Genomic DNA, 17,921 nt, shown 5'->3' on the forward strand with positions numbered 1-17,921 from the left:
CCTCAAACGGGAGTCCTGATACAGCTCATCTTGTGACATCGTCTCAATAAACCTGCTAGCTGAGAGTTTCTGTATCTCCCAAAGTTAACCCGGGTCATTTTTGGCATTCCTCGAGGGCTCTGTGTGCACACTCTTCGGGAAAGTGATCAGCAGATCCTGAGACAGAGCTGGAAGCACACGCATGTCTGGGGAAGGATCGTCCCTGTGAGGAAAGCAAGCCGTGCTGCCCGCACGCTGGGGGCCAGGCAGCAGCAGCAGCATGAGCTGCCCTCGCTCACGAGGCCACCGCTGCCTTTAGGGCGGCTGGAATTGTCCAGACCCCCCTTGCCGGAGAACAGGACACCGAGCCGTCATCACACGCGCCGTGGGCAAGCGAAACATTTTGGTCAGCCTGAGATCCCAGAAGATGGTGCGCCCAGGACGCGTGCTCTGTTTAACGGGATTTCACTTGGAACCCATAAACCTGCAATAAAAAGAACCTGCAAAAAAGAACCTGCGATAGTGGGCACCGGCAATGGGGCGGGGTGGGTCAGCAGGCAGCCCCACGCCCCGAGGGGCGCACCCATCACTGCTCCTCACCCAGTGCAACCCTGTGGCGCATGTACACAGTCGGAATTGCCATACTACAGCAACCGCCAAATATTTAGATACACTTCAAGGCTTTCCAAGCAGAGTTATTGCTCTCAGGAAGTTGCCCAGAGTTTGCTCAAGAGCGAGCGAACTGCAATAGGAAGGGAGCCCAGCTGGTCTCTGATGACAGCTGCTGACAGAAGCATGATGATGCCATTTACCTAAGAGGAGAAATGATGATTCAGATCCCTGGGTTTTCCCTCAGCTATTCTTTCCAGAAGGTAACGGGGACCCTCGGTCACTTCAAACCCGTCTGGATTAGACTGAAGAAGAGAAGACACCAAGCACGCAAGGGCACCTGCCAAGTCAGGTGGAGATTTAGAAGCACCTGCTTAAAAAGCTGCTGGTGCAAACCCCCCTTCATCGTGTATAAATCCTACCTACAGCCCAGCCAGCGGGGCTTCCCCCATCCTTACCACGGCACCTTGAAACCCTGAGAAACACACTCTGAAAAAGCTGATTTGGAAAAGCACCTGCTGCTTCCCACCTTTGGTACCAAGGGAGACCACATTCGAGAGAAGGAGGGGCAGCAGAACAAGCATGGAAATGTGCCTGCAGAGCAGCCTTTCCGTCCCCAGGCCCCAGCCTGGCCGGGAGCACGCTGCACGTACCTGTTGTCTCAGCCACAGGACAGCACTGTCAGTAGAGGTGGTGACAGCTGCTCTCCGTGACCGGGAAATGACGGATTATTCCAGTGAACTCTTGCACCCTCGCCTGATGTTAACTACAACAAAAGCAAGCCGACTGGGAACCTTTCAGTAGGTGGCAGCAGAAATGTATTATCAACCTAGAGGATTCCTTTAGGGACACCCCTTCTTAGCAAAATCACCCATTTAGAGAGTTCTTAGAGGCACGCCACTTCAACTCAGATGCTGTACCTTAACCAGACTTGCGACAGCAGAGCCGGGTCAAACACAGAGAGGGACCTTGACAGGCTGGAGAGGAGGGCCCATATGAGCCTCAGGAAGCTCAACAAGGCCAAGTGCAAGGTCCTGCACGTGGGTCGGAGCAAGCCCAAGCACAAATACAGGTTGGGCAGAGAATGGATGGAGAGCAGCCCTGAAGAGAAGGACTTGGGGGTGTTGGTGGATGAGAAGCTCAACATGAGCCGGCAACGCACGCTGGCAGCCCAGAAAACCAACGGCATCCTGGGCTGCATCATAAGAAAAGTGGGCAGCAGGTTGAAGGAGGTGATTCTGCCCCTCTGCTCTGCTCTGGCGAGACCCCACCTGGAGTGCTGTGTCCAGCTCTGGGGCCCCCAACATAAGGAGGACATGGACCTGTTGGAGCGGGTCCAAAGAAGGCCACGAAGACGATCCGAGGGCTGGAGCCCCTCTGCTGTGAGGACAGGCTGAGAGAGTTGGGGGGTTTCAGCCTGGAGGACAGAAGGCTCCGGGGAGACCTTAGAGCCCCTTCCAGTCCCTGAAGGGGCTCCAGGAAAGCTGGGGAGGGACGCTGGATCAGGGAGGGGAGCCATGGGACAAGGGGGAATGGTTTTAAACTGAAAGAGGGAGATTTAGATGAGATCTGAGGAAGAAATTCTTTGCTGTGAGTGTGGTGAGCCCCTGGCCCAGGCTGCCCAGAGAAGCTGTGGCTGCCCCATCCCTGGAGGGGTTCAAGGCCAGGTTGGACGGGGCTTGGAGCAACCTGGGCTGGTGGGAGGTGTCCCTGCCCGGGGCAGGGGGGTGGGAACGAGATAGCCTTTATGGTCTTTTCCAACCCAAACCATTCTGCGGTAACTTGTGAAGGGAAAACTCACCCAGATTCTGAAAATCCCCACATTTTGCTTCGGCGGAAATGTCCCTCACCAAACCGTCTCTTGCAAAATATGGTAAGTTCCCTAATTTGGTGCTTTGGTTTCTATGGTCCGGCAGAGCCGGTATAGCTCATCAGAATACCTCCTAGCGATATCACATTTGCAAAATCATACCACACCTTTCATCTCTTGCAGTCCTGGCCAAACAAGGCCATTTTAAAAAGAAAAATTACTTTTATAAATTTCAAAGACTCGACAAATCAGCAAGGAAAAGATGATAACTCCCAACTAACTGGCATCGCCCCCTAAGTCAGACACCCTTGAGCCTGGCTGCCTCGCAGGCAGAAAGCGGCCACATCCCCGCTAGGAACACATTTACAGACAGAGGAGAGGAGCGACCCGGGCAGCGGGGCCAGCAGGAAGTCGTGACGGCCTCCTCACATACCTGGCGAGCAAGGTGTGGCTTTACAAAGCTGACTCAGGGCTGGGTCAGGTCTCCCACATGCAGGAGCATGCTTTCTAAATAATCGTTTCCTGTTCTCCCCAGGCGAGATGAAGGAGATGGGGGCCGGACGGGAGGTTTATCGGGCACAGATAATCCCCCTCCCCAGAGCTGCTAGGCATAAAGGACAGCGAGGAGTGACTGCATGGGCCCGGTGACTAAGGCAGGGACAGCGGCACTGGTTTTGTGACTAACTATTACTCATGCAAGGAGGAATTTGGAGAGGGACCCGCATCCAGCTCGGCTCGTTGCTTTGGATACTTCTGCAGCCATAAGCACAAAGGAGAGCTTTGACAATGAATCAGACCCCGGTTTAAAATGACAAAGACAGACTTATCGACCAACTTTGTGTTAAAATGATTTCAGCGTAACCATAAAAGCAGCTTAATGCTAATCAGAGGAAACAAGCAACATTTGCAGACCCAGATGACTAAATGTAGGCTCCTGGACGGACAAAACCATTTAGAGACAGCAGCAGAAGTGGTTTTTTTTATTAATGCATTTCACTTTCCCTCGAATTACAAAGGAATGCGAGCATAGTGACAAAGTTTGCTTGAAAAGCTTTTTTCCATTAGATTTTTTTTTTTTTTTTTTAAATCAGAGCAAACCCAAAACAGAATCCTAAAACGAGCTCAGGAAAACATTTATTTTGAAAGCATCTCTATAACTAGCTTCTAAAAGATTTAAAAGGAAGTAATCAACACCCATGTTAATTATTCTCCTGCTTTTAAAATCTACAATTATCCACTTAAAAATAAAGGTAGGAACAGTGAAAATAAAAGCGTCATCAAATTCCAGTTCTCCCTTCATGAAGCCTTTGCCCTCTCAGCTAGTTTGCGTGCTTACTTTGCAGTTTGCAGTGCAGGGAAGAATAACAAAGAATTACTAATTAAGCAGTTGCTTGCAAAAATCTGAAAGTTTGAAAACTTGTCACGGTGCACAATTGTTCCAAATGAAAGATCCAGCCTTGCAAACGCATAACCATCCACATGTGATGTTATAAATACACACCATTCCACCAAAATCAGCATCATCCACGATCACGCTTCACAAAAATGTGGCAAGACGCTACAAGTTTTTATAAGCCATCCCAGGTCTAAACCAGGTCCAAGACCCTTTCAGAAAGCCGGGAATCCCCTCTTAAATGTGATGATTTCTTCTTTCAGTGCCTCTGAGATTACAAAGTCATGTTTTGCAACCAGTGACTTGTGCACTATTTAACACAGGGCAAGCTTCTTACACAATTTCCAAAGCAGAGCATATTCTTATTTCATCTTTATCTAACAAATCTACCACAGGAATCAGAACCAGTATTTAAAACCATACACCTCCTTCCTTGTGATTACTGAATATATTTGTTCCCTTTTAAAGGTGCTAGCTCCACGCAATCAACTTTCATTTATCTGGGATGAGAGGTGATCCCACTTGGACAAAAGAGAAACAGCATGAAACACACGTTAAGTTAGGCTGTAAGAATACAATCCTTTTGCTATCCTCACTTTTCACAAATGACAATTAGATTGAGAGGCTTTAAACATAAAGAAAAAGTTAAGCCAGTGATTCATCACAGCCTTGAAAACAAGGAATAATGCCTGTTATTCACATTACCATCAGCAGAGTCAGTTTAGGGGACAGAAAGAACTACAGCAGCCTTAGCTATGTCCCAGTTCCTCCAGGATTTACCTTAAATTCGTATGGCCCCAGTCCAATGTCAGAGGGCTTCTGCATAAAGACGACTTGCTCTGGGGCTCTTCTCCCCAGCTCTGGGGCCCTCAACATAAGGAGGACATGGACCTGTTGGAGTGGGGCCAGAGGAGGCCACCAAGATGATCTGATGCCTGGAGCCCCTCTGCTGCGAGGACAGGCTGAGAGAGCTGGGGGGGTTCAGCCTGGAGAAGAGAAGGCTCCGGGGAGACCTTAGAGCCCCTTCCAGTCCCTAAAGGGGCTCCAGGAAAGCTGGGGAGGGACTCTGGATCAGGGAGGGGAGCCATGGGATGAGGGGGAAGGGTTTTAAACTGAAAGAGTGAGATTTAGATTAGATATTAGGAAGAAATTTTTCACTGTGGGCTGGTGAGCCCCTGGCCCAGGTTGCCCAGAGAAGCTGTGGCTGCCCCATCCCTGGAGGGGTTCAAGGCCAGGTTGGACGGGGCTTGGAGCAACCTGGGCTGGTGGGAGGTGTCCCTGCCCAGGGCAGGGGGTGGCACTGGGTGGGCTTTAAGGTCCCTTCCAACCCAAACCATTCTGTGATTCTACGATAAAGAATGGGTTTGTCCTGATAGTGTTAGCTCCATGTCATTACACTCTCAACCTTCTCACCATTTTATTATTTTAAAGCCTATTTCTCTCATTGCTCAGACTATGTTTCATTTCAAAAACCAGGAACGATAATGTAGATTCTACTCCCTGTAAGACAGCCAGACAGATAGGAAAAAAAGAGGGGAAAAAAAAAAAAAAAAGAGCTTTGGCTATTCCCTTCTTCAAAACAAGCATCTCCATGGAGGGCAGAGTGATGCCGACAGCTCTGCCCATGCAGGCTGCGCTCTGCTCTCCTATGAGAGTGCCTGTGGATGCTCCCCAGCTGACAGCAAGCTTAGGCAGGCAGCCGGACCACCCATGTCCTCAAAAAGCAAGCTAAGCCTCCAGCTTCACAGCCTGAAAAGCAGGAGCCAGCTCTCAGTGAAGGCGCAGACTCAGGCCTGGATGACAAGCCGACAGAGTCAAGATGAAAGACGTTTCCCAGGAACGTCACCAAGGCCAAACGTCCATACCCAGAAGGACCTGCCCGGACACCTGCAGCTGCCTCAGACACCCAAAGCCATGCAAGATGAAGGCTATCGCCTGGCCTGATCCTTCACAGGGGGCCTGATGAAGCTCTGCAGCTCACTTCCACACCAGTCTCCATAATTTATGGAGCTCCCACAGCTTCCTCCTAAAAGGTCCACAAAAGCCCAAATGTTAACACTACATGTTAAGTTCACTTCCGTGCTCCACCTGTCCCCATATCAGGTGTCCAGCCTCCCCCTACAGCAAGCAGAGGGAGATCATCTCTAGGAACCAGCGACCCTCCAGAAGCATTTATTGTCTTTCTCTTGGCTGCAGAGAACATCTGGTCTCCTGACTCATAGATGGCCAAGGAGAATTAATGAAACCCCAAAGTGTGACTCAGGGGCAAGAGGAGAAGGAGGTATCACCACTTTGAATTCCTAAACATCAGATACTGTGAAGTTGTGAGGGGAGAAGGGGAAACAAATAGAAAAAAAAAAAAACCCACACCAAAAAAAACCACGCCAAAACCAAAAAAGCCAACCAACCCCACAACATACCACCTCCTTCCATGACAAGCAAATTAAGAAAATAAAAATCAATCTCCTCCCCAGAAATGTCCCAAACCTGCAAACGATCTGTGCCAGAGTAGTTCTGCGCATGTTTGCAAATCACGCTTACAGCCGAGCCCCCAGGTTGCACGGATGGCTCTGGCTTGGCTCCTGCTTGAGCAACAGCAACAGAAGCACACCAGCCTTCCTTAGGGCAGACCAGGCCACAAAGCCAACAGGTCTGAAACCCGGCCAGGGACTGACCTAGTCTATGCACACGCTTAGAAATAGGGGGCAGCTTCTGTGACAACATGTGTTTGAAATCATGTCCTCAGTACGTGCACGTATGCCAGCAATGGAACGAGAGAACAGCACACTCATCCAAAGTAAAATCCGCTCCAGGCTAAAGCACAGAGGGCTATTCTTGAGGCTTCCCCTCTCCAAAGCAAACAGGAGCATTCCTTATTTTCCCTTGCTTATTTAAAAAGCCCACCACACATTCCTGGGCACTGGCCTATCCTTAGCCAACTATGGGATGAGAGCTTCTACGCTGTAAATCCCAGGAAGAAATTGGTATAACTTGGGAACGGCTTAACAATTGCTACCTTCTGATGGTTGCTTAGTGGTCTGCAAAGTGCGCCACAAATCTCAAGGGTCTTGTTTTCACATCATTAAAGCCACCCTCAGAATTGGCCTCCACAGTGACGGTTTGAGCATAAAAACCGAAGGGCTGTCCAGAGAGCTGCTGCTGGAGCACGTCAGAGGCGCGCGGCCACGCTGAGCAGGTCCATCTGAGCCATACCTGCTCAGAGAACACGAACTCCCAGGCTCCGGCACTTCTCCCCAGCCACACCTCACCAGCTTGAATCTTTGTTCCCACAGGGTACGAAAACACTGTTGTGGCAACCATCAGAGACGCCCTGGTCGACTCATCCAGAAGGGGGGCACCACCAGTATGCCTCAGGGCTGCAGCAAAGCCATTCTAAAGCTCCTAGAGAAAAAAGATTAGAGAAATGGAAGCCACAGCATGAGCAAGTTTGTGTCCAGGCAGCACCAGGGCACCTTTGACGCCTGGTCACCGTAAGGCATTGCAATGCTATCGCTTTTTAACTTTACCAGGAAGGAGCCCTGCAACACCATCCAAGCCTTTAAACGTGAAGCACACTGGTGTTTGAGAGCAGGGCGTTCATTTCTCCACCATGAACAAGACCAAAGACATTTTCTGCGTGGTACAGGGCAATTGGAGGCATTTTCGTGATCGCGTGAAGAATTTCTGAATTAGAAATCAAGTACTTAGCTATAGCTTTCCCAATCGTATTTTCTACTCCAGGCAGATAGAGAAGAAAACCACCAACCCATTATCTCTGCGGCAGTAAACTTTCAGTCCCCCATACAAGCACGAAACAATTGCCTGGGAAACAAGTACACAACAATGTTGTGGTCAGAGTTTAAAACCAAAATCCAATTCAACCAGAAAGCTGCAGGTTGCTTTTGCCCTTTTCATGAAGGAGCTAAATTCAGTGGTGCACAGTAGACAGAGCTACCCAGCAGAGCCTCCCCCTTATTTGTTATTTTTAGCAATTTAGTCTGACAACGCCTGACAACTAAACATGCTGAATATAGCAGGAGAGAAGGGGACTATCAGATACTATCAGAGAAAACACACAGCGATAATCACTTTCTCCACCCCTAACGAAGAATCAATTTTCCATGTCTTTATAACATCATAGAGTTTGTTCTTTTTAAAATGCCACATTCAAAAACAGAATCCATCTAGCCCTACAATGGAAACGGATAACATTTCCTGAAACAAAGCATTGTTCCACCCCTCACATATCATGTTTCCTTAAAAACAAGGGAAGAAAAACATTACTTGGTTTTTCTCCTAATACTGCACAAACATTGCTGAGCTAAAAAGAGTCTGTGCTCATCCCTTTAGAATGCTTTCAAAATAGATTTAACGCATACCCCTCGTACTGTGAAACACAACAAGAATTTGATAGTATCAGGACTGGAAAAATCCAATCGCTGCCGCTGAGCGGGAAGCGTCCCATGCTAGTGAGCGAGTGAGTCTACGCCATCAGCCTCTGCGAGATTCAAGTAGGTTTTTGTAAGCCTCACTGGCACAGCCTTTAAGCAGGCGTGTGTTTTTTGCCAGCAAACCTGGGCAGTCTATTTGGATTCCAAAGGATTATATACAAGTTGTGAAAGTTAAGAATGCTACATATATACATACATATATTCACATTCGTACCTTAGCTTTAACAAGCTTTAACCTAAGGAAAAAGCTGGTAAAGCTACCCTGCTTTTTTCACAGAGCAACCAACAGGCCACACATTTGCCCGCTCGTACACCCACACCCCTTTGGTGTTTTCAGAACACCTCTCACCAGGTACAGCCACTGCATATTCCAGGCAAACCTTATCTTCACAGCCCTGTACGAAGACACGTCTGGCCCTCCTTGCTGCTTTGCCATGCAATGACAGCAGGGAGGACCAAACCGTCACATCGATTTTGTGATGCTGCCCTGAAAAAGGCAACGCACGGCTTCAACAGCGGAGGAACCCAAGAGAGGGGAGTGAGGGAAAGAGAACAATCGCAATCATGCACTGTAGGGGAGACTATCAGAGAAGGGAGAAAAGAAGCTTTCAAACCAGACACAAAACTCTTTTCAAAGTTCACTCTGTCAGGAAACCCAGCTCACGCCTCTGAAGCAGGTTAAAACCCTCGCTTTCACGAACTGCACTCGGGAGCTCTCCTTGCTATGCAGCTGGATGGATTTACAGAAGAGCTCAGCGTGAACCCAGCCCCCCGCGCCGTGCTCCTGTGCCAACAGCACCAAGCTAGCGGCGAGAGCATTTCTCAAATTCAGGCTTGTATCAAAAATACACGTTTCACAACACCTTAGCAATAGCATCGTAACAGCAAGGCATCATTGTCTCAAGCTCACGCTGCACGAGGAACCAGATCAGCCACACCATATGGATACTGGACTATTGCTCTGACCAGCTCGATTCAACAATGCGAAGTGAGAAATGGGATTAAGTAATAAAGTAAGCAATGTAAAATATAAACCTAAGCTTTAAAATCCTTCCAGTTTCAATAACAGATGGAGGGAAGCTTTAATGTATCTTGGTTTAGATATTATTTTAAAGTGATGCAGTGGAAGCACAAGGTCACAAATTTTCACATTCTTTCCTGCTTCTGTCACAATGTGTTTTCAGGAGAGCAAAATCCCCTACTCCTGTGATAAGTGCTCTCTGACTTGGAGTCAGGCTATTTCCCCTGAAGTCTTAGTTTCTAGCAGTTTGTCCTCTTCCATGGGGAATCCAAAGCCCAAGGAAAAACCTTTCCACAAAACTGCCAGCCAGCTGGAAGCAGAGTAGTTAAAAGATGGACTTGAAAACAAACTGTTTTCTGAGTTTGAACAAACTGACAATCTGAGCCCTACTCTCCATGGTTAAAAGGAAAAACCAACCCGCGTAGCAACGACCTTTTCACTCCCAGTGGGAGCGAAAGTGACCTTTTGAGACGGTCACTATTGCTGGGATCTTCAATTCAGTGGCCACAACCAGAGACTCAAGCAACAGGGAGCTACGAATCAGAAAAATACACCTGCGAAGCAGCCAGCTCTAAAGCTTTGTGTAAGAACAGTTATAATTTGGGGGCAATTCCACACATTCTGCTGAACTTAGCAATTGGAAAGTTCAGGAGGTAAGATCATTCCCCACCAGCAACAGGAAGAAACCCAGATGCACAGCTGAAGGGCACAGTAGCCAAAAAGCTGACCACAGCCCGATGGAGCTGGCGTAAGGGACCCGATGGGCAGTTTGTAAACAAGGGCTGTCAAGTACACTCCAATCGCTTCCAAATCCAGACATGCCGCTAGGAAGCTCTCCAACCCCAGTCGCAGGGCTGTCTTTGCACAAAGCCACTGGCATCTGGGATGGCTCAGTTGTAGCCCAGATACAATCACTTTTATCACATAACCATGAAAATGGCTGTGCCGTGTCTGCATTAACACCACCTTACGTATACAGCCTATCCGTGGAGTACTTGTTCTCCCTGTGCAGAAGTTCTCATGGACAGAAACAGAAAACCCCTTAATGCCCGGAGTGATTTCTGTGCCAGATAACACAACATATAGTGATGTGCTTGCCCTACAGATCCCCAGGGCAACCTGAGTTTTAAGAAGGAATTAAAAAAAAAAATACAAACTCTACTTCTGCTTTAATGTAAGTAGGAGACAACGGAGACAGAACTGCACGTGTTTGAGTAGGTTTGAACACTGACTTCCTATTCCTGCCCGTCCCTGCTTAGCTGGTATCCACACTCACCGTCCCCAAAACACTGACAGATGAAATGACGAGCTTGACAAAACTCAGTCTTTGTTTTCTCTGGCATTCCACACAAACCAAGCAACAGGGGTTTGTATTAACTATATTTTAGGGCTATTAATAATTAAAAAAAAAATACACTAACAGCCTTGGAAAAGTACATTTTGAACATCATCTCTGAAAATGTAAGCTGTACATGTAGCCACCAGAAGATAATCAAGATTTACTAGATAACTTGTTTGAACGCTGGAACTTGTGCAGGCACTACTTCATGTTTCCTAGATACTCTCCTCTGCCTTGAATACTCCAACCAGATAAACATAAGAACACAGAAGTGCTCTGACCACATCGTCAAAACAAAGTCCCATCTCCCCATAGATCCGGTCTTCAACAGCAGCCACAAGTAGATGCCTAGGGCAGAGTGTAAGGACAGGGCAGGCATATATGGTACTTCCTCCTCATACTTTCCCAGCCTCCAGACATTTTTAGCTCAGGGACTTCCTGAGCAGGATGCCATTTCTACATATTTGGTAATTCTCAATGGATTTCTCTTCCATGAATTTGTGCAATTGTCCTGAGCCACTGTAAGCTTCTAATATCCACAGCACTGGCAGTTTCACATCACCTATCTGCTGCAAATAACCACACAAACATCCTTTTGCTAGTTTTAAACTTTGCTCCCGCTAATCTCATTTGAATCCCTCACCACCAGTTTTCATATCAGGACGCAGAGGGAACAATCAATCCCTAGCTGGGGTTGTAGATCTAGCGAAGAAAGCAAGCGATATGAATTACCTGTAGGTCACTTGTCACGGGCACCTAGTTACAACCCTTCAGAATGAAAAGTACCAGATAAAAACAAGTGATGTAGCAAACAGCATCTTGTTGACCTTCAGTGTTCTACTTTCGTCATCATTACCTGCCAAAAACTTACCTCTAATTCCTTAATTTTCTCTTCGGCTATTCTCTGTTTTTCTAAGAGCTGATTATGAATCACTCCTTTAGACTGAAGAATGAACCTAAAAGTGAAAAAAGAGAGACAGATAGCTGTTGGCTATTTTTTACATCTATGGTACACCTAGCTGCACACCAAGTTAAACTACAGTGATCTCTGCAAAGTGCTCAGCCTCGACCCACGCGTTCTGGACAGAGGCACAAGAAATTGCTACGATAGCTCACACAAACCACCAGGCTGGCCTCAAAGGCTTGCTCACTAATCCCACCCATGACTTGGGAGGAAGAAAATGGAGGCATCCAGATCTCCCTCTATCATTCATGCACGATCAGAAAGCAGCTCTTGCACACAGCAAGCAAGGGGAGTCTGTCAGCAGATTCCCTTCAAAGGGATCTAAATCAGTTGACGGCATGTAGTCAAGGAAGCGTCTTTCAATGGATAAGAGCCATTCATTACCATTTTAGCGCTCACAAGCTAAACAAACCTGCACAATAAAAAAAGCCTTTCTACAGAGAAAGGCTGAGAGATTTGAGGTTGTCCAGCTTGGAGAGGGCTCCAGGGAGCCCAGACTGTGGCCTTTCAATACATAAAAGGGCCCTGTAAGAAAGACAGGACCTGCAGTGACAGGATACGGGGCAACGGTTTTAAACTGAAAGCGGGCAGGGCTAGATTGGATATAAGGAAGAAATGTTTTATGATGAGAGCAGTGAGCCCCTGGCCCAGGTTACCCAGAGAAGCTGTGGCTACCCCATCCCTGGAGGGGTTCAAGGCCAGGTTGGACGGGGCTTGGAGCAACCTGGGCTGGTGGGAGGTGTGGGCTGGACACCACAACCAGGGGGAGCTGTGTGACAGGGAGGTTGGACTAGATGATCTGCAAAGGTCCCTTCCAACTCAAACCCTTTTGTGATTCAATGATACAGAGCCAGGTGCTTCCACCAGAAACACAGAGCCATGGTACATCTGCCTTTACTTGAGCTTTCACAGCTCCCACTTCTCAAGGCTTGGCTTTAACACAACACTCTCACTCGCCTCTGAATTCCCGGGCTTTCTACATTCAGAGGGTTTTTCTGTGGGGTGGGAAGCGGTCGTTTTTAACTGAAATTGCAGCCACTGGTTTCCACTTGTTCTGTTTTTTTTAATGGCCAAAGGGATTTGAAAGATATATCCGTAACATCTCAGTCACAGCAGTCCTGCTCACCAGCATGCAAAAAGCTGTCTGACTGGCTCAGCAGAGTCTCTGAAAGAGCACTAGCATCCAAAGCAGCTCTCCAGCACATGGCACTGGCATTCCACAAAGAGGTAAAGGACAACTAAGTTGAAATGAATTTTAGGAACCCTCCATGGTTGTTTTTCATCCTTCCAGACACAAATGTACACGCCACAGATTCACCCCTTCCCTACTTAGAAAGTCCCCCAGGGGATTTAGAAGGAGCCTCCACGTGTCATACCAACGAGGTCAAGGTCTCCCTCCAGCACCAACTAGGGTCAATGTCTTCCTGCCAGGTGACAAAAGCTCGTGCTCTAACAGTTAAAATGAGCAGCTTTAGACAGGGCAGAATAAGAATGCATTCCCTGTCTGCTACAGAAAAAAAACTGAGATCAGTGCCATCTCCCATGATAGATGACATTATTAATGTGTTTGCTCAGGGCCTGGTAAACGCAAATGCGGATCTGCCACTTGGCTCAAAACCCAGCATGCACAACAGCCAAAAGGAAAACTACCTGCCGCATGCATTCCTGAAATGCATGGGAGCAGAACTGCGGTTAATTATAAAAGGTTTCCAGTTAAAACTCTCTTTGGTGATGCTATTAACTGAGCCTAGCAATCGCTTCCTCCTCCTTCTCCCACTTCTCTCCCTTGTTGCACTTCACTTCGTCTTTTCTACAGTAACTTCCACTATATCTTTTACTTTGCAGTTTTGTCAAATCTCTCCTTGTTTCTTCCCAGTCTCGTCTCATGTTTATTACTGGTGTCACCTTTGTTGTATATCTGCTCCTGCTCTTTAAAACACAGCTCACTCATACGCTCTTTGTCCCCTCCATCCTCCCCTTTCCATCAGGCGCCCCCACAACCCACTTTCACACAGTGCTAATGTTTTCAGGCCCCAGCACACACCAGCCTGCTGAGATAAAATGCAGGTTTTGCTCAGTCTTGTGAAAATCAAGTCCATGGCCGTCCTCCTAGGAGAGAGAAGTTATTTACATTGCTATTAGATGCAGAGCCAGGATCCAGCCAGAGAGGAGCTACTTCTCAGGACCACCAGCAACCACATCATTCTGACGCTCCTAACTTGAGCCTGCGACACCCGAAGAAACAAACATTAACCTTCACAAGTCAGATTTTGGGGTGAAGACTAAAATTTTGCCTTGCTTCTGTAGTAGGTGCTATTAGTGAAAAATCAAAGCCACATGATGCCCTCAGTCAACAAAGCCATCAGTCCTTTGCCACGTCACAGCTTCCCTGAGCCTGTGCGTGCATGTGAACACTTCCTTAATTATTTCCTTTTTTTGTGGGGCCAGCCGAGAAGAAGAGAATACCTTCTCATTTGCTTGCCCAAATTCTATAGCAAGATCGATCACTTTGGTTTCACTGATGCCCCTATGCTAAGAAACCAAGTTAAACACCAACACAGCTCGATCAATTTTCCCCATGCTGCAGCTGGGAAGGTCCCCGCTGGGCCACAGGCGCTGAGCGATCCCAGCTGGCTGAGAACCGCTACGGGCACTAAAACCTTTGAACAAACAAGTGGCTGACTTCACTTCTATTCTGCAAATGTCAACAGCAGTCATCAGGGAAAATATCCTCCCTCCCACCCTCCTGCAATGCTCTGGCAGACATGTGACAACAAATTAAAATTGGATGGCCAAAGTTAGCACTGACGAGACTTATGCGGGCAGTTGGACACAAATACAATCATCCCAATTTTATTTGCCATAAAATAGTGGGCTGGAACCTGTGTCCGTTCACACGCTGGCTCCGAAGCAGATCAAGTGTCCCTGACTTGGCCAGCAGCATCCTTCAGAACGTCTTCACCGGTACCAGTTTCAAGCCACTTATTTTAATTCCCTGCCGCAAGACCATGGAGCCCTCAGCCTGAAGAGCACAGGTGCTGCCACGTAAGCTGTCGAAGGCCAGTCTTCCGAAAGCTGAAGCCATAAAACCACATCCACAGTTAACTATTTAAATCTGTGGCTTCGCTTTCCAATGTAAGGAGGACTCAAAAAACTCATCGGTGTTTCAGCTTCTGGCTTGGGATACACACATGGAGATCTTGGCCAAAGTTTTCACCTAAGGAAATAATGTGGTTTATGGCAGCACCTGGAAAAAGCAGAAGCTTGTTCTGCTCATTAGGTAAGAGGTGCTGCAGGGCACTTGTAATAAACCAGAGTTTAAATTTAATCTGGCTTTCATTCATCCAATTACCCCAAGTAAAACACCAAGTCGATGATTTTTTTTTTTTTCTCAGCAAGCTGGAGAAATAGGGCAGTGTCATTCTGCTGCCTGTTTTTAGTTAAATGTGATTATTTTATTTATGAATTTTTAGGCTCATGGAAGAGTCACGGGAGGTTCCAAGGACTTAGTTCTTCCCTGAGTGGGTTTGTGAACAAGCCTTTCAAACACGTGAACTTCATTTGCCGCCCGGAGGTATACCACCAGCTGAGAACTGGCCCCACATCAGTCACTGATTCACAGCGCTGAGGAGACACTTTCTGCTCTGTGATGCTGAGCTTGGCAGATGACCTGACTAACACCAAGCCCTTGGCCCAAATCACCACCGAAGAGCTACCTCCACAGGCTGCTCTGCCAGAGCCCACCATAGAGGCTTCAAGCTCTGAGAGTCTGTGCATTGAACTGGGATGGCTTTTAAGTATTGATAGTCCACAGAAGACAAGCAGCAAACCAAATCGTCTTCCAGATAAGTGAGTTCGCTTGCGTCCGCCTTCTCCCAGTGAAGCATCACAGCGCACTAATAGACCTGTCAAACACAACACCTACGCTATCGAATGTGAACCATGTGAACCAATGACTCAGAAAAATGTTCCGCATCACAGTGGCAATTACAAAGCTTAGCAACAATCACCTCTTCACACAGGAACGTTTTCACTGTTGTGTCCTGGTTTGAGGTAAAACAAAACCTGTTTTTCTGTTCAGTAATTTTACTTCTTAGCTAGGCCTCTTCTGACTCTCTGAAATTAACAGCATGTTGTGCAGAAAACTGTTCCTTCTCAGCTTGATAAGACCAATGTTTACCAGTTAGTGCCAAGGAATGGTGTGCACAGAGGCTCTTGCTTATACTTACTGCTGTAACAACCAAGGTCAGCTAATTTCATTATTTGCCCAGTTGGAGGGTCGGAAATGGAAAAGCGCAGAGGGGTCCCACCTGCGGGGAGGAGCGGACAGGACAGGTGACCCAAAATTGATCAACAGGGGTATCCCATCCCATCTGCCCCATGCTCAGTGTAAAAGCTGAGGGATCAAAGGGTCAGCCTCCTTCTTCAATGGCAGATGTCCGAGGAGGACCCTGTCCATCTGCCTTTGATCCCAATCTGTGCGTTCCTGACTCCATCTGTGGAATCCAGTTCCCACCCGTCACTGAGCCCAGTCTGGGACTTCCCCAGTGCCTGCCGGTGACATCATTCTGGGAGCTTAATACGGTTTTGTATATATTGTATCTACTTCATTATTTTCCTTTTTATTTTATTATTAATATTTCATTAAAGTAGTTTAGTTTCTTCTAAACTTGTAAATCTCTTTATCTCTCTTCCTCCTCTCCATGTGCGAGAGGTGGGGGGAGAGCATCTGTTGCCAGCTGTTGGCCAATTTGGCCAAAACCATGACATGTCGTTAAATAACGTCAGAAATATATCTGGGTCAGAACGGACAAGTTCACCACATCTCAGCTGGCCACCCATTTCATAGAAAATGGCTAGTAAAAACAGAGCAGGATTTGCCCTATTCTGGATAGTTAGCCATTTTTACAACATCCACAAAGGTAAAAACTGAAAACAAAACAAGGAAAATTAGAAAAGAAAGCTACGGAGGAGTGGGGTCCTTGAGGGCAGCAATGTTCAGCCAAACCCGTGCTGCCACCAAGAGCAGCTCTATTACAGACTGAAGTGTTTGCGAATCGGCTGTACCTACGTGCTCTGGTCTCCTGGTGACTGCTGGTCCTCAAGTGTAACACGAGGAACAAAAATAGAGCACAAGGGAACTGAAAGAGAAACCTCACTCTAAGTATTCCCACTTCTTTCTATTTTCCTCCCTCTGCTAGCTCCACATCAGGATTTTTGTTTCCCTAAGGCAGAGAAAGTGGTTTATATACTCTCTCTGAGAATCACCGCTTGTTTCCTTCTGAAGGGATCTTTTACCCCTTTCCAATTATAAATTTCTAGATATGGTGCCCATTTGTTCAGTGTTTATAGAGCAATCCCTTATGCCCTGGTCAAAACGGTCTTCAGGCTCTAGTCAGGCCGGTCAGCAACGCTGTCAGCTTCATCATCTGTCTGCTCCTTTGTGTTACACACACACACCCACAAAGTGATGTCCATACAGCATAAGTAATTCCATAACTCAGTCTGTTTGCACCAAAATGTACTGTTTACTTGACTTTAAGACATAATATTAGATACTGAAAGATTCATCTCTTAATGAATGAGGTTATGGAGATGTTTGTTCAGAACACGACTCTTCATTATGACATATAAGTCATTAAAGTTATTAAAGGTGGAGTACCAGTGATGCTCATAGTTAAGGTTTTCCATAAGAACCCCTATTTTCAATTACTTACAACTGCCACCAACTTCCACCCTTACGTCTGAAGCTTTCAGCGGCAGGCGGCTGCCCCAGACATGAGCACTCCCTCCTCTTCCTGCTCTGGCCAGGGAACACGGTTCAGGTGTTTCTCCTGCAGTTTGCCGGTGCAAGAAGCTGTTCATGTTGAAGTATTAAAACCAGGAGAGAAGGAGCCACACAGCAGGCCACGGGGCTCCCTCCTGCCAGTCTGCAACGCAACTCTTCCCACCTGGGTCTGCGTAGACCACTGCCAGAATCTGGGGTGCCAGGGGAAGCCTTAGCTTTTCCTCTGCCCGATACCGATATCTCTCTGCCCAATGCCAGGGACAGACAATTTCACAGGTAGGGATGCTCCAGTGCTATTTTGCCACAATAGCGATGAATGACAGATGTAAAAGCCCTTTCAGCCCAGCTTCCCGTTCACACAAAAGGTCATTATAACTTCAGCTTTACGGTTCCCATTGCATTTGGGGAACTCTCTACAAAAACTTAAGATTCTGAAAAGAAAACTAACAGCTTTGTACAAAGCCATAACATTATTTTAACATGTTTACTGTATTTCTAAAAAAAACCTAACACACTGTGCTATATCACAGCACAGTCGTTCACATGGAGTACCCTGCTCCTCGAAAC

At 47.3% G+C, this 17,921-nt stretch overlaps 1 protein-coding gene across 2 annotated transcripts in view; it reads right to left on the reverse strand.

The window, feature by feature from the left end:
* PFDN1 (prefoldin subunit 1) overlaps positions 1 to 17,921 on the reverse strand; it is a 34,806-nt gene that overhangs the window by 6,920 nt on the left and 9,965 nt on the right. The window contains exons 3-4 of one of the 2 annotated variants that reach the window (XM_054217199.1): positions 11,474 to 11,558; positions 9,365 to 9,573 (exon numbers count right to left, since the gene is read on the reverse strand). In XM_054217199.1, the coding sequence (XP_054073174.1) occupies positions 9,496 to 9,573; positions 11,474 to 11,558 (163 nt within the window). In that variant the 3' untranslated portion in view covers positions 9,365 to 9,495. Of the gene's footprint in view, positions 1 to 9,364; positions 9,574 to 11,473; positions 11,559 to 17,921 lie in introns of those variants that run through there. The other variant, XM_054217198.1, reaches the window with a different exon arrangement.

The sequence above is a fragment of the Rissa tridactyla genome, chromosome 11 (assembly GCF_028500815.1).
Source record: "Rissa tridactyla isolate bRisTri1 chromosome 11, bRisTri1.patW.cur.20221130, whole genome shotgun sequence".
Lineage (NCBI taxonomy): Eukaryota > Metazoa > Chordata > Aves > Charadriiformes > Laridae > Rissa > Rissa tridactyla.